This window comes from Monodon monoceros, unplaced genomic scaffold (genome assembly GCF_005190385.1).
Source record: "Monodon monoceros isolate NGI ecotype Baffin Bay Population unplaced genomic scaffold, NGI_Narwhal_1 Super_Scaffold_4, whole genome shotgun sequence".
NCBI lineage: Eukaryota > Metazoa > Chordata > Mammalia > Artiodactyla > Monodontidae > Monodon > Monodon monoceros.
This window is the reverse complement of record NW_021703781.1, coordinates 67,150,755-67,167,684: the sequence shown is the minus strand read 5'-3', so window position 1 is coordinate 67,167,684 and position 16,930 is coordinate 67,150,755. Positions and strand designations below refer to the sequence as shown.

The following is a 16,930-nucleotide window of genomic DNA, read 5'->3' as shown; positions in this document are numbered from 1 at the left end:
GTCACTAAGCTACTAATAGCAGAGACGGGATGCAAACCCATGTTATCCTTCCAAGTCCTAAGGAATAAGTTTTACAGACACTTAACAGCCTATCATAATTTTAGGGCTGGTCATTGCCATCACCTCAGTTCTTCTTGTGCTGACCCCTTTTGTAGAGGATGTAAAGCACAGTAGTCACAAGCTTGGACTCTGGAGTCAAATGGAGTTCAAATCCTGGCTTTATCTCTTACGAGCTCTGTAATATTGGGTGAGTTATTTAACCTCTCTGTGACTCAATTTCCTCATCTGAAAAATGAGGATAATTGTACCTGCCTCAGAGGGATCTGGCAAGGGGTAATAGACAAGCATCTCAGGCACTTGGCCCAGTAACTGGCTAATAACTGACATAATAACGGTGTCACGCTGATCATAAGCACAGGCATCCAGTGACTCCTCGAATTCTGCCTTCTTCTAACTCCACTTTCAAAAAAGTACCATCCTACCTTCAACCCCCTCTCCCCGCCCCCTCCAGCTACATTCTCCTTCCTTTGGGGCTCAACAGCACCTTTCCTCGTGCTCTCCTAGTTAGAGCTTCTAATCTTATACTCTATGTCCTGAGATTTTCCCTCTCTGTGTTTCTAACTCCTCTCTATGACCACTTTGTCAGTATCTCCTTAGGAGACCTCAGGGGACCTAGCTTCCCACCACCCCTTCCAGACTCTCCTCCCACCTCTGTTTTGCAATAATGGCTGCTCTTAGGTAGCCCTCATTGTTTGCACATTCCACCCATTCTCCATTCTCTTCTACCTCTGGAACACTTTCTCAGCTTCCTGGATGATTCTAGAACACGGCTCATGGTCTTTTTCTCTGCTGTTATTCTGGAAGACCTTCCAACATCCCTGCTAATCGTGTTCCCCACACGCTGGGCTCACAGCTCGTCAAACTCTTATTTTTCAGCACCTTTGTCTTGGCCTCCTCTCAGTCACATCACAGGCATGACTGTGGCATTGTTCTCGTGATTTCTCATAGTTGCTTCACCTCTGTGATTTTGTTAGTCGCTTGGGCTGCTATAACAGGATGCCATAGGCTTATAAACAACAGAAATTTATTTCTCACAGTTCTGGAAGCTCAGAAGTCTAATATCAAAGTGCCTGCAGATTTGGTGTCTGATGAGAGCCCATTCCCTGGTTCATAGACGACTAAGACCTCACAGTCCTCATGTGGCAGAAGGGGTGAAGGAACACTCTGGGGTCTCTCTTACACAGGCCCAGATCCATTCATGACGGCTGTGCCCTCATGACCTAATCATCTCCCAAAGGCCCAACCTCCAAATGCCATCACACTGAGGATTAGGTTTACTGGGGCGATGCACTCAGTCTGTAGCACTGAGCTACGGGGTGGAGGAAAGAGCACCGGGCTAAGAACCCAAAAGTGCTGCTAATGGACTGGGTGACTGGAGCAAGCCATTCTCTTTTTCTGAGTCTTAGTTTTCTTCACTGGGGAGACAGGAGCTCGGACATTAATCTGGGAGCTTTAGTCCTAGCTTATCTGTGTGACCTTGAGCAAACCATCTAAGCTTTCTGGGCTTTATTTGTTTAACTGTAAATTGAGGTGGCTGGAGGAGAACGGCCTTTGATGGTTCCTATAAGCATGAAAACTTTATGTTCTCTAAGATTGAAATTCTACTTTTTAAAATTTTTTTTGCGGTATGCGGGCCTCTCAGTGTTGCGGCCTCTCCCGTTGCGGAGCACAGGCTCCAGACGTGCAGGCCCAGCGGCCATGGCTCACGGGCCCAGCCGCTCCACGGCATGTGGGATCTTCCCGGACCGGGGCACGAACCTGTGTCCCCTGCATCGGCAGGCAGACTCTCAACCGCTGCGCCACCAGGGAAGCCCTGAAATTCTATTTTTGATGATCCCCTCTCTTCCTTCCTGGTCTTCCACTTCCTCACTTGGTCTGGAGCCATTTTTGTTCTCACTGTGGTCCAGTCTTCACCTTGGCCTTTGTACCCTCCCAATCCCCTCCCTGGCCCACCTGCAGTTTCCCAGGTATCCGTCCCCTCTCCCTCTCTGCTTTTGCTCTATGACCTCAGTGTAGAAAACCCTCACTCACTTCTCCTCCAACACAGCTCTGAGTCCTCCTTTACAACCTGGCTCAGGGTCACCTCCCTGGAAGCCTCTATGGACACCCTTGTCCCACACCTTCTGTCCATCTCCGTAGCTCCCACTGTTCATCTCTAGCAGAGCCCTTACGCCATGAGATCATCTATTCGACTCTGAGGCCTAGAATGGTATCAGTCATTTTCACACCCCCAGCTCCCGGAACAGGGCATGGCACATGATAGTTGGTAAACTGCTACTCGGTGAGTGAAGAGATCCCAGCGCAACAACAAGGGTGTACGTGCCTTTGGACATGGGCTGTGGGGTGTGCCTACCGAAGAAAGACCAAAATTAGAATCTCTATCCCCTCATTTTAAAAGGCATATACTTTCAGTGGGACATCTCTTTAGAGCACATAATCAGGACATCATGCTCTGTATCCCCAGTGTTGAATTCACCTTCCCTCCCAGGTCAGCCACTTTTGTGTTCCCTATTTTTAAAGAAGCTCTGCCTCCTAAAGGCTCAAACCTTGGAACCATCTTTGACTTCTGCCAATGCCCTTGTCTCATTGTGTACTTCCTCTTTCCTGAACTTTCTTACTGGTCTCCTAATGCGCCCCCTTGATTCTCCTCTTTCATACTTGAATATACCCTACAGATTAATCTTCCAAAACTTCAATCCCAATCATGTCATTCTCCTCTTTAAAAAAGTCTTCACTTCCTGCTAAATAAGATCTAAACTCCTCTGGCTCTCATTCAAGCCTTTTATGATCTCATGCTAACCTCACTTTCCTAGATCAATGATCCATCAATGGAAGCAAAAAATACTGTCTTCGAAGTTGAGGGTCTTCAGCTGGGTTTTGGAAAAGATGGACGGAATTTAGCATGGTCTGGTGTTCAGAGCTATGAAGATGTGAGGATTCTTAATCACAGTTCTGTCACTTACCATTTGACTGACCTGGACAGCCACTTCACTTCTCTGAATCTTAATTTTCTTAATTAAAACAAGAGTTCTGACAATTTCCCTAGATTCTATTGGGGCAGAAAAGCAGAGGAAAGCTTCCATCTGGTATGTATTCATGTAGCTAATTTCTTTGACCAACCAAGTCTGATATGATACATAGGGGGGTAAAATTTACTTTGATTTTTTTCTCCCAAGAGAAATTCACTGGACAGGCAGTAACAGAAAGTCTCCTTGGAGAGGACCTTCTTTGTCTTAATACTGAGTTTCCTGGGTGGTTCTGAGGCTTATGCAAGTGCAGGCAAGCAGGGACCTATTATCCTAGGTGAAGCTTACATAACATGGTATTTTGTTTCTTGGTATAAGAGTTGCTTTCAGCTATGAAGAACTTTGGGAAGGGGAGGTGTATGTATTTGCAAAATAGCACAGGGGCTGTTATGGGTTGAATTGTGTCTCCCCAAAAGATATGCTGAAGTCCTAACTCCAGTACCTCAGAACGTGACCTTATTTGGAAATAGGGTCATTGCAGATGGAATTAGTTAAAATGAAGTCAAAGGTAAGGCGGGGCCCTTAATCCAAAATAACTGTTGTTCTTATAAGAAGTTTAGGAGAGACACAGAGACACAGGAGGGGAGAACAGCAAGAAATTCCAAGGATTGCCAGCAAACTGCCAGGCGCCAGGAAGGATTCTCCTCTACGTGTCTCAGAGGGAGCATGGCCCTGCCGACACCTTGACTTTAGACTTCTAGCCTCCACAACCGTGACAGAATAAATGTCAGTTGTTTTAAGCCACCCAGTGGTACTTTGTTATGGCAGCCCTAGGACACTACTAATACGGGGGCATTCTGGAAGTAAAGGCACTCCACTCCTGTGCCCCAAGAGTCTAAATAATCCCTGTGGCTGTTAAAAGTAAAAATACCCCCGAAATAAAATACCTTGAAGAAAGGCTGTCAAGAATGGTGATCCAGGGGCTTCCTTGGTGGTGCAGTGGTTGGGAGTCCGCCTGCCGATGCAGGGGACGCGGGTTCGTGCCCCGGTCCGGGAAGATCCCACGTGCCACGGAGCGGCTGGGCCCGTGAGCCATGGCCGCTGAGCCTGCGCGTCCGGAGCCTGTGCTCCGCAACGGGAGAGGCCACAACAGTGAGAGGCCTGTGTACCGCAAAAAAAAAAAAAAAAAATAGAATGGTGATCCAGCTCTTCCACAGCTCTGGAGGTGGGCTGGTTCTAGTACAGCATGTGGTCCAGGCTGGAGGCGCCCCCAGATTCAGCCACTTCAGCATGGTGGGAGTTCTCTGGTGGAATAGGGCTGACCATCTGCAGAGGAACTGAAAAGGACTGTTATCAGGACTAATAACCAGCTGGTAGTCTCTACTGCTCTACCAGCTGTGTATAGTTGATTACTCAGTACCTGCTGTAACTTACAAGTTAAACATGGAACACGACTGCAGCCTGAACAGGAAGCTGGCCTGGCCAGTGCACCATTACCTAGTGGACAAGGGTCCAAAGATCTACATAGGACCAGTTTTCCAAAGTGATATTTTGCAGATGACAATAGCTACAGTTCTTTTTTTCTCTGATATTAAGAAAGAAGACTGACCCCTTACAGACCAAGTAAGTTCCTGGACTGAGAAAAGGAAATTTTCAAGAAGATATTGGGCTTCCTGCTGATGAAGGAAAGTGGAAATTCAAGTAATTAATCAGTAAAATAAAAGAAATTTTATCCTTTATCCCAAGTTGAAAATGTAGGTCATAACGGCAAACACAGAACACAGTGAACAACAAAGCTATCCACATGCTTGGCTGTGAAGGATAAAGTGTTCCAGGAATAATAGATGAAAAAGTCTATTATTGGAAGGTTCAAAAGAGATTTTCTGAAACCTGTAGCCCAGTTTGTTGAACCAAATCTCTGAATGGACTTCAAATAAAATCTCTTTGCTACACAAGTGAAGCTATTACTCAAAATCAACCAAGAGCAACAGAGCTACATTGCAGCAACAATGAAAATTGGTCAACTGTTTCCATGCAGAACTGAATTCAGAAAAAATTTTCATTTTCTCAGCAACAGCTTGTCATCAGCTATAAGTTCTGCTTGGAAAAAGCCAAGTGATGCTCACCGTCCAACAATACATGGATATAACATGGATGCAATAGCCACTCCCCCATGGGCAAAATAAATAAGCCAGCAAAAAGTGATGAAAGACATCATTTGCATCCCGAGTACTCAAGATCAGCATGGCGGCGCTTAGCCATTTATGCCACCCGCTTCAGCGGGGTCTTGGTGGGACCTGCTTAGAGTACAGTGCTGCGGACTCTCTGTGTTAAAGTGGGAACCGTGTGTGTACATGATGATATACAGTCAGTAAGTGCTCAAAGAACACTGGCTGCTGATGTTATTGAATGTATAAAGGAGGCTTTAAAGGGGCTGTTGTAATCCTCAGGATGGTGAGAAACAAACATGATTTTCCTATGCACAAGAAAAGATCAGAACTTTGGGGAGAGAGACAAAAGGTGAAGAGTCACAAGCTGGGAATCCAAATTCTATAACCCACACCTGGAGGTTTATGCTTCATTTCTATGCCATGTGTCCTTGTTTAAGTCACTGATAATTTGAGCTTCCCTATCTGTCTAATGAACATAGCAGCCCTTCTTATCTCCAGGGATACTGAAAACTTTAATAATTTAATGTCTCCTATGTGAATTCATCAAAACTAAGGTGAAAAAAAAGTGAACTAAATACGAAGTGAAGAAAGATTATTGCTTACCCAATTTACCTTCATGGATGCTCCTGAATAAGAAAATATGGTTTTTCTACATATTATTCTTACTTACCCCTTGTTTTCATGGTTCCTCATTTTCTTTTCTCTTGCTCTCCTTTATATGAATACACACAAAAGACTGACTTTACAAATTTTTTTTTTTTCTTTTTGACAGGATCTTTCATGGCAAGACCATAGGGAAACAGATTTGTTCATTCAACAAATGTCTATCCCTTGCTTTTGACAGATGAGGTACTATGTTAGCTACTATGGAAGATAGAAAGTTATTTAGAACATCACTTTTGCCTTCAAGGAGCCTAAAACGCTTTGAGATCATCTAAGGGCATATAAGGAATGAACTTACAAATAACAAAATCAAGTTAAGTATTGTAATAAGTGCCAAAAAGATTTGTGAAACCAAGTTCATAGACGTTCAGAAAAAGGAACACTCTTCTTGGAATTTGAGCTGTCATTTAAAAGTTAGGGTATGGGGCTTCCCTGGTGGCGCAGTGGTAGAGAGTCCGCCTGCTGATGCAGGGGACACGGGTTCGTGCCCCGGTCCGGAAAGATCCCACATGCTGCGGAGCGGCTGGGCCCGTGAGCCATGGCCGCTGAGCCTGCGCATCCGGAGCCTGTGCTCCGCAACGGGAGAGGCCACAACAGTGAGAGGCCCGCGTACCACAAAAATAAATAAATTAATTAATTAATTTAAAAAATAAAAAATAAAATAAAAGTTAGGGTATGGAATTCAACACGGTTAGATGAGCACAGGACATCCCAGGAAAAGGTGATGGTGGAGCGAAGGCTTGAAGGGGTGGTGGATTACTTGATTTCCATAGGTGACAACCAGTAGTCTCATTTGGTTAAAAAGTGGATTGTCTGTCTGGAAAGTCATTTAGAGTTTGACTGAAGACGGCATTAAGTATTAGGCTAAGGCTAAAACAGTAGTGTTGAAAACATTTTTTTAGCTTTTAAAGACAATTATTAAATGGGAGCAGACAGAGCTGCTGTAGCTGAAGTGCTTCCTCCCATTAATCTCACATACTTTGGTACCTTTAAGGAGCTCCACGGAACCCTTAGGACTCTGCAGAGGGCTTCTGTATTTTGCAGTAGGCAAAGGGCAGCCGTTGCATGTTTCTAAGCATGGAGATGATAATCAGAATAGAATATTCTGAATATACACCTGGCAGTACTTTTGAATTGATTGGCAGGGGACCAACTAGAGACAGGAAAACAAAACAAAAATGTTTGGTGTATAGTAAGCACTCAATAAATATTTGCTGAATGAATGAATGAATGAATGAATTATAATAGCAGGAAAGGAAGTATAGAAAGATTTTATCAAGGAAAAATTGATAGCAGTTGCTGATTAATTATGGGAGATAAGAGGAAAGCTGTGAAAAAATTCAAGGTTTCAAGTCTGGGCTCCTGGGAGAAGTGTGGTATCACCAAGAGGAAACAGGAAAAGCTGAAGCAGAACTGATTTGGTGGGAAAGACTATCTGTTAGATATTCAGCAGGTTAAATATATTAGAGAGATATTCAATTGGAAATGTCTACAGACTTTTGTAAATGGGAAACTGGGGCTTTAGAGAAAGACCGGAGTTATTGACATAGATATAACAATGTCATAAACACGTGTGTGGACAGGATGGCCTGGGGAAGACAAAGAGGTGAGGCCAATCCTGGGAAACAATGACATCGAGGACACGAGAGGGGAAGGGAAGCTGAAAAGATAACGGCATGGCTGGAAAGGGAAAAGAAAACCTCATCACTTCATGTTCTGAAAACCAAATGAGAGACGCTCTAAAGGAGGAAATAAACACCACAGTCAGATGCTCTAAGAGCATAAGAAGGAAGAGAAGCAAGACAGGGTGACTAGATTTGGAGCTTATGAGTCACCCTCAGGGAGAAGTTTCAAGCAGTGAAGGAGGAGGCCTGACTATCCTGGATTAAGGAATAAAAAGATGGAAACGAAACAGAAATAATGATACAGGCCAGACTTTCAAGAATTCCAGCAATGAATGGAACAAGGGAATCAGACAGTAACTGGATAGTAAGAAACTTTTTCTTTGCTTTTTAAAGCTTGGGGAATCCTGAGTGTGTTTATAAGCAAATTGGCAAAAGGGAAAGAGTTGATGGAGGGGAAGCTGATGGCGAAAAAATAATTACAGTCATGTTAAATTTTCTGAGTGATTAAAACCATACTTTTCAGAGTTGGAGATATAGTCAGTGAAAATAGAATGGATGAAATGTGAACATAAGCCTTGTAATTGAACAATTATTGCATATAAGCCTGCATTTTAAGAAATCCCAGGAAAGATACTTTACCTGGAAAAATGCTCTTGCATACCCAGTCAGTCATCTGGCAGGAGACGAAGCAACAGATTTTTCGGTTGGCACAGAAAACAGAGATGTTCACCACCTTGAAACACTGTTATGAGCCATCATAACATTAGGCTGTTTGTACAGCGCTTGAAAATATGGAGCTGTGATGCTTCAAAGGAACTAAGCTAACATCCTCATTTTCTGCCTAAGGCAGAGTAAAACTCAGCCCTAGCCAAGAGGAGCCTAAGGGGCCATGAAAATCAAACGTCACGTGGATTCCTGGAAGAAAAAAAGGACATTAGGTAAAAAGTAAGGAAATCTGAATGAAGGACGGACCTGAGTTAATAATAATGTATTAGTATTGGTTCATCAGTCGTAACAAATGTACCATACTAATGTAAAATGGTAATAATCATGGACTCTGGGTGTGGGGTATATGGGAACTCTGTACTGCTTTCTCAATTTTTCTGTAATCCAAAGCTGTTCTAAAAAATAAAGTCTACAAGGAAAAATAAAAACAAAAGCTCAGTCTGAACCTCAGGGCCTAGAAACCACACCTTAACTCTGGCCATTTTTATTCTGTAAGACATTAGAGCACAAATGCGTGGGCCACCTGGAAAATATCAGTGAGGTTGGTATACACAAACACACACTAGCAGGGTGTGTTCAACAACACACTATTTCTCTGCCTTGAGATTTTTTTTTTTTTTAATTAAAGTGAGATCTGATCACACTTTCTGTTTTGGCTACTGGAAAACACAGAGGCAGATTTGGGGCCCACTTCTGCCAACGTTGATATTCACTTCATGAAGCGGCTGAGAACATGGATCAGAGTCAATTTCAGGTTCAAATTCTACCTCCACCACGTGTCAGCTATGAAACTGGGCCAGTTGCTCAGTCTCTTTGGGTCTGTTCCTCATCTGTAAAATGGGGATGATAATGTCTGCCTCAGAGGGCTGCTGTGTGGATGAAATGAGTTAATGTATGTCAAGTGATTAGAACAGTTACATCATAAGAGCTCAGCTATCAATTTGTGGTACTTCTGCGTGTTAGTCTTACCTTTTGCTTTCATTCAAAAGCAAGTTCATTTCCCAGCCCTCATGGTGCCTGTGCCCTAATGTCCTCATTTATTACTCTTCATTCCTTTTTTCCGTCCTTTTGGGTATATTTCATTATGCCATTTTGAGTCTTTAACCACGTTAATTTTCCCTCAGGTAATTGAGGGTTGATTGGGGAACTATTGATATTTTTCTTACTAGCAATTTTTAAAAATAATTTTAAAAATTGTAAAATACACATAACACAAAATATACTATCTTGATGGGTTTTAAGTGTACAGTTCAATGGTATTAAGTACATTCATATGTTGTGCAATCATTACCACCATCCATCTTCAGAACCTTTTTCATCTTGTAAAACTGAAACTCTGTACCCATTAAATAATAATTTCCCCTTTTCCCCTCCCTGCAGCCCCGGGTGACCACCATTCTACTTTCTGTCTCTGTTATGATTTCAACTACTCCAAGTCCCTCAAATAAGTGGAATCATATGGTACTTGTATTTTGTGACTGGCTTATTTCACTTAGCATAATGTCCTCAAGGCTCATCCATGTGGTAGCATATATCAGAATTTCCTTACTTTTTATTTCCTGAAAAATGTTCCATTGTACGTATAACCACATTTTCCTTATCTATTCATCTGTCGACACTTGGATTGCTTCCACGTTTTAGCTATGATTGTGAATCATGCTGTTATGAACATGGGTATACAGATATCTCTTCAAGACTCTGTTTTCAATTCTTTTGAGTATATACCTAGATGTGGCATTGCTGGATCATATGGTAGCTCTAGTTTCAATTTTTTGAGGAATCACCACACTTTTCCACAGCAGCTGTACTATTTTACATTTTACATTCCCATCCAACAGTGCACAAGGGATCCAATTTCTCCATATCCTGGCCAACACTTGCTGTTTTCTGTTTTGTTTTAATTGTGTCTATCCTAATGGGCATGAGATGGCATTCCATTGTAGTTCTGATTTGCATTTCCCTTATGATTAGTGATGCTGAGAATCTTTTTCAGGCACTTATTGGTCATTTGTGTGTCTTCTTTGGAGAAATGTCTATTCAAGTCCTTTGCCCATTTTTGAATTGGGTTATTTGTTTTTGTTGTTGTTGAGTTTTAGGAGTTCTTTATATATTCTGGATATTAGTTCCCTATCAAGTGTATGATTTTCAAATATTCTTTCCCATTCTGTGGGATGACTTTTTATTCTGTTGAAAGTGTACTGTTGCACAAAATTTTAAAATTTTATGAAGTCCTACTTGCCTTCTTATCTCTTCTGTTGCCTGTGCCTTTGGTATCATATCCAAGAAATCATTATCAAATTCCTATGAGTAATTTTTGAAACACAAAAATACAAATTTTATATGCATCTCTGTTGTTAGGATGTAGTTCTGCGCCCTGACATTTAGGACTGAATTTTGATATTATATAATTTCTAAATGTATGTATTTGTGTGTATGTCTTTTCTTCAAGCAGCTAAAATCAGCCTGTTGAGGAAAATAGTTAACATAAACAAAATATATTATTTGGCTAGGCTAAGCCAAGATCATTTTGATATGTTAAAAATTCCCAATATAAACTGCATCTGTTGGTTCAATAAACAAATTTAACCATAAAGGTGTCCAAGCAGGTATACTCTACTAATTTTGCTTCGTGTTAATAGATGTCAGAATTAGCTCAACTTTAACTCTGACCCTCTATGCAAAGAACTACTAATCTCCTCGTTTAGCTCTAACCAGGCCTAAAAAAAACCGGTCCAGTTATTTTTTAAATATTAGAGGTTCCTACATTGAATGGGAAGATTGAGTTCATCATTTGAAAAGGCAACTTCCATATTAATGCTCATTCAGCGAGTCAGTGCAGAATGTTAAAAATAAAATTCTTTTTAGGGAGAGGGAAGGGAGGAAAGGCAAGATAGGGGTAGGTGATTAAGAGATATAATCTACTATGTATAAAATAAATAAGCTACAAGGATATACTGTACAGCACAGAAAATATAGCTAATATTTTATAATAACTATAAATGGAGTATAAGCTTTACAAATTGTGAATTACTATGTTGTATACCTGAAACCTATATAATATTGTAAATCAACGATACCTCAATAAATTTTTTAAAAAGTAAACAAACTTTTTTAATAAAATGCTTTGATAAACTGGGTCTGTTTTACAGTTCTGCATCTTTATTTGATCAGTGGCATGGTTGGTTCCAGCAGATATTCTAAAAAAAATATTTTCAATGTATTTAGCACACACAGATGTCTTTTATCCATCTCCGATTCATTTAGCGTAGGGAGTAAGCTTACTTCTCTCCCAGTGACAAGCCAACTACCTCGATATCAATTATTGCGTGATCAATTTTCTTCCACTGGTTCACCATGTTACCTTTATTTTATATTAAATTACTTTATGCATTTGAGTCTATTCCTGGACTTGATTTCTGCCTCATTGATCTGTTGATTGATCTGCCTCATTGATCTGTTGATTTATTCCTGCACCAGTTCAGATTTAATAACTGTTGCTTCACAGTACTTTTTGATATTTTGTATTTTATGTTACAGAAATTCAATTTAACACTTCCTAGGATTGGGATCCTTTGCTGTGCAACACTGGGGAGGATTTCAATGGTGGAGTTGGGTCAGGAGTACGTTTTAAACCTTACAGCACCAAGCTTTTCTTTCATAGAGTTGCTTTTTTCCTCTTTTGTCTGAGACACTTGTGATTTTGGAGACTGAGAAGTATGAAATCCTGAGTGTTCTGCTGCCTCGTTCTCTCATTCTCTCTTTATAGTCTCCTTTTTTTCCGTTTTATGGAGATATAATCGACATTTAACATTGTATTCATTTAAGGTGTACAACATAATGATTCGACATTTGTATATTTTGCAAGATAATTACAACAGTAAGTTAACACCCATCACCTCACACAGTTACAAATATTCTTCTTGTGATGAGAACTTTTAAGATTTACTCACTTAGTGACATTCAAATGTACAGTATTGTTAACTACAGTCACCATGCTGCATATTACATCCCCAGAACTTATTTATCTTCTAACTAGAACTTTGTACCTTTTGATTACCTTCACCCATCTCTTCTGCCTTTCACACCTGCTTCTGGCAACCACTAATCCTTTCTCTGTTTGTATATTTCAGTTTTTTAAGGTTCCACATATAAGTGAGGTCATACAGTATTTGTCTTTCTCTGTCTGACTTATTTCACGTAGCCTAATGCCCCAGAGTCCATCCATGTTGTTGCAAATGGCAGGATTTCCTTCTTTTTATGGCTGAATAATACTTCATTGTATACATACCACATCTTCTTTGACCATTCACCCATCGATGGCACCTTGGGTTGTTTCCATGGCTTGAATATTATAAATAATGTTGCAGTAAACATGGGGGTGCAGATATCTCTTTGAGATAGCGATTTAATTTCCTTTGGGTATACACACCAAAGTGGGATTGCTGGATCATATGCCAGTTCTATTTTTAATTTTTTGAGGAACCTCCCTACTGTTTTCCATAGAGGCTGTACCAATTTACATAGTGTGCAAGCTTACATGTAAATACAGTTTATGTATCTGAATTACATTAAAGCTGAGTCTTAAACACGTCATAGTTTAGAGCAGATGAGTAACCATTCCAGGTAGACATAGCACGTGCTAGGGTTTTACATTTCTTTGAATCTCTTCTTAATTCTACCTGCAGCTCTCTTTACTCAGAAACGATCAGATATGATCTCTACAAATTTTACTCTATAGAAATATACATGAGTATAAACAATATCTACTTGCTCTGATGTTATTTTTTTAACAAATAGGTCATTCAGGTTATTACTTTGGTCCTCTCTTCCCTCTTTTCTTTTTTCCTTCCTGTCAGTTTTTAATTGAGTCAAATATCTTCTCGTTCCTGTTAGTATACTGCCTAATTTATATTTTCATTTTTCCTATCAATTTTTATTTAACTAATTCTTCTTTCAGTAAAAGGCAAGTGGCTTACATGTCTTTCCATTTCTAACAGAGAAGAGGGAGAGGCAGACATTATAGGATAATCAGAATAGGCTCTGAAGGCATAGAGCTCAGAATAAGGAAGAAGGGACTTCCCTGCTGATGCAGTGGTTAAGAATCCGCCTGCCAATACAAGGGGACATGGGTTCAAGCCCCGGTCCAGGAAGATGCCACATGCTGCGAAGCAACAAAGCCCATGAGCCACAACTACTGAGCCTACAAGCCACAACTACTGAAGCCTGCACACCTAGAGCCCGTGCTCCGCAACAAGAGAAGCCACCGCAATGAGAAGCCCCGCACCACAACGAAGACCCAACACAGCCAAATTTTTTTTCAATTTTTGAATTTTATTTATTTTTTATCCAGCAGGTTCTTATTAATTATCCATTTTATACCTATTAGTGTATACATGTCAATCCCAATCTCCCAATTCATCCCACCACCACCCCGCCCCACCACTTTGGGCTGCCTACCAGGTCTGTGTCAAATTTTTCCAGGCTGGGAATTCCCTGGCGGTCCAATGGTTAGGACACGGTGATTTCACTGCCACGGCCCAGGTTCACTCCCTGGTCGGGGTACTAAGGTCCCTAAAGCCCTGGGGTGTGGCCAAAAAAACCCCCAAGTAATTAAAATTTTCTGGGCTGTCAGAGAGCCTGTCCACCACAGGAAGAAGAGGAAACTTGCATCCACTCTTATTCCTGCTGGGAAAGAGCCTTAGGTCTTGCCCTGCAAGGAAGGGCTGACTTTCTGGCACATTGTGTTCTCTAAATTCTGATTCTAAGGAAGAGAAGGAGAAAAGGAGACCTAGCAATGGAAATGTCCATGGGCTTCTGCAATCAGAAAGTGAGTGGCCCATAGGTCCTTCCAGTGAACTAGTTTCTGAGTAGGATAAGGTGACAGCCCTTTCCTAGGGCCTGGTTCCATGTTAGTGTTACTACTCTGCAGAGAAGAGGACCCAGCAGACTTGTGGGTCCCTGAAGGTGGTCACACTCCAATGCCAATGAGTGGATGTGAAAAAGCAGCTCTGGGAAGTCAGAAGAGCTGACCTAGAGTTTCCCCATCACCTGGCAGCTCCGAGGCTGCTCCCTACGGGAGGCCCTCCCTGACCCCTGGGCTGCACAGGGAAGCTCTGAGTTCCTCCCTGGTGTGTATCAAGCTTCATCAGGCATGACTCTTCCATCCCTCCTCTGTACTTCATGGGCACAGACTATGTCTGTTTCACCTCAGGACCTTTCATCTATGGCTCAAGCCCAGAGAGGTTCCTTTCCTTCCAATTTTTGCTATGTCCATGCTGGGTTCACATTATCTTATTGCATCATACTTTGGCATTACTCTCAGAAGAGGGAAGTAGTCAGTGTGCTCTGGGAAATATTGCAAAGAATCCTAACAGTTAAGTTTGTTACTGGCATTCAGTCAAAAGATAAGACATACTGGAAAAAAGAATCTGTTAGAAGCTCTTTATTAGATTAGCCAGTTGGATTTACAGGGTAATAAGAGAACAGAAGCTTGATGACCAGAAGTGAAAACTAGTCAACACAAATTAGACATATGCTTTAAATCCTTAGAGAAATAAACAATTTGAAAGAAATGTAATATCAGCATTATTTTTTACAGAACTATGAAAGGAACCAGAGAATTTTCCAAAGATACTCGATCATTGAAAGTTTTACTTAAATGCATTACTTCCAAAATGAATAAGATAGAAATGAAGGCTTGAGAAACAAAATACAAGATCTGAGAGAACATAATTAAATACTTCTCTGAAGAATTTCAACACTAAAGTAAGCTCTCTTTTGTCACACATGGTTAAAAATCTCCCTATACTGGGTTTTGAAGCATTTTCGTGGAGTTTAATTTGGGAGTTACACTGGATATAGTGCAATTGTTGACAAAAAGTTTTTAAGGGGTATATATTATCCTACCAGATTCAGGTGGGAATCAAGACATAAAGGACAACACTTTAACTGTATCCATACAAGAGTTCATATTCTGCATAAAGAGTCTATTAATTTTTACATACTTATGATCTGCAGTCACAGTTTCCAGCCTCCTGTATGAGATTGTTAGGCAACACTCAAGTGACACATCCCACCATCTCTCCATTCCACCGGAGAAAAGGAGGCAACTGAGATCACAGGCAACTGTCTCTTTACCCAACTGGTTGTGCCACTGAAGATGCAGATCCTGCTCTGAAGCCCAAAATTTCTGTAATTTCCTATTGGAACCACTAGGCTCAAGTCTGGGCTGAGCACACTATGTTCAAGGGGCACTAAGGCCACCTTAGCTTCTATAAAATTATTCTTTCGAGAGAATTTACATGGATCCCAATGCTTGCTGCAGCTCCTTTTTCTTTGGGTATTAGGTGATTCCCAAGAATCATTTGCTGAACTCATGAGTTGAAATCAGCAGTGTTTAGAGTCCAAGAGAAGAAATGAAGCAGGAAGGGGCTGCTAGAGCAGCCCCTGAGTTATGCTGAGCAAATACTACCTGGCTCCTGGCACACTGGTTTCACTCTATTGAATCCCCTATCATGATTCTGATTTGTTTCACTCGGTTTGGGAATCCGGCCAAAATTACAGTACCCTGCTCCTGGGTTGTCGGTAAGATCAAATGAGATCACGCATCTAAAGCACTTTAATATAGAACCTAGCATATACTAAGCACCCAATGAAGAGATTAGAATTGTGGAATATTCTGCGGCAATTAGAATCAATAGACTTGATATGCACATAGCAACAAGGATAAATCTTAAAAACCTAGTTGAGTGAAAAAAGAAAGAGAAAGATACGTAACACAGTAAGCAGCATTATGTAGGTTGATAGTACACAATTTGTAAGAATGCACACAAATAAACAAATACACAGTAAACACATTGGAGCAAATCACCTATGGGGGTAAGGGGGCGTGGTCAGTGAGAGAACAGGAATGGGGAATAAATACATGAAAGAAGAGCAGGCATTGTAAGGCATGGCAATAAAAGTGTGCCGTGAACTGAGCAGTATAATTGACTCCACTCCCTGCCTCTGAGGTTAAAAATAAAAAGATAGGGGCTTCTCTGGTGGCACAGTGGTTAAGAATCCGCCTGCCAATGCAGGGGACACAGGTTCGAGCCCTGGTCCGGGAGGATCCCACATGCCGCGGAGCAACTAAGCCCGCGAGCCACAACTACTGAAGCCCACGTGCCTAGAGCCCATGCTCCGCAACTAGAGAAGCCACCGCAATGAGAAGCCCACTCACCAAAATGAAGAGTAGCCCCCGCTCGCTGCAATTAGAGAAAGCCTGCACGCAGCAACAAAGACCCAATGTAGCCAAAAATAAATAAATAAAAGTAAATAAATTTATTTTAAAAAATAAAAAGTAATAGTTATTATTAATACTCCCAGACCTTCCACATCCTTTCAACTGTAAAATGTCGGAATATCCTTCAGATAGCACCCTTCTTGCACCTGCTCAAGCAGGAAAGCATCTTCCTCCAGCTTTCTGGGTGATTTAACACATAAGGGAATAAGTATCTGAAAAGGCACGGCACTCCCCTGTAGCCATTCTGGACTTCAGAGCTAAATTGCAAAGTTGGTTCTACACATGTGATTTCATCTATGAAATTAGGGAAAGGTAGGAAACTGACACAGAAAAAAATAAAGATTTCTTATAGTGTTGCTATCCCTTACAGTGGAGGGTCAGCTGCCTCTTTTCGTCCATTAGTTCAAAGCAAGATTGACTGAACGTGGCTGTTAC

General features: G+C 41.3%; 1 protein-coding gene across 3 annotated transcripts in view; it reads right to left on the bottom strand.

The window, feature by feature from the left end:
- Window positions 1–4,195: 4,195 nt before the first annotated feature.
- TRUB1 (TruB pseudouridine synthase family member 1) overlaps window positions 4,196–16,930 on the bottom strand; it is a 58,680-nt gene continuing 45,945 nt past the window's right edge. The window contains exons 9-10 of one of the 3 annotated variants that reach the window (XR_003797110.1): window positions 8,125–8,400; window positions 4,199–4,352 (exon numbers count right to left, since the gene is read on the bottom strand). Coding sequence is in view for 1 of the 3 variants with exons in the window: in XM_029245873.1 (XP_029101706.1) it covers window positions 4,263–4,363 (101 nt within the window). In the remaining 2 variants the exon portion in view is untranslated. Of the gene's footprint in view, window positions 4,364–6,899; window positions 7,014–8,124; window positions 8,401–16,930 lie in introns of those variants that run through there. The other 2 variants (XR_003797111.1, XM_029245873.1) reach the window with 2 other exon arrangements.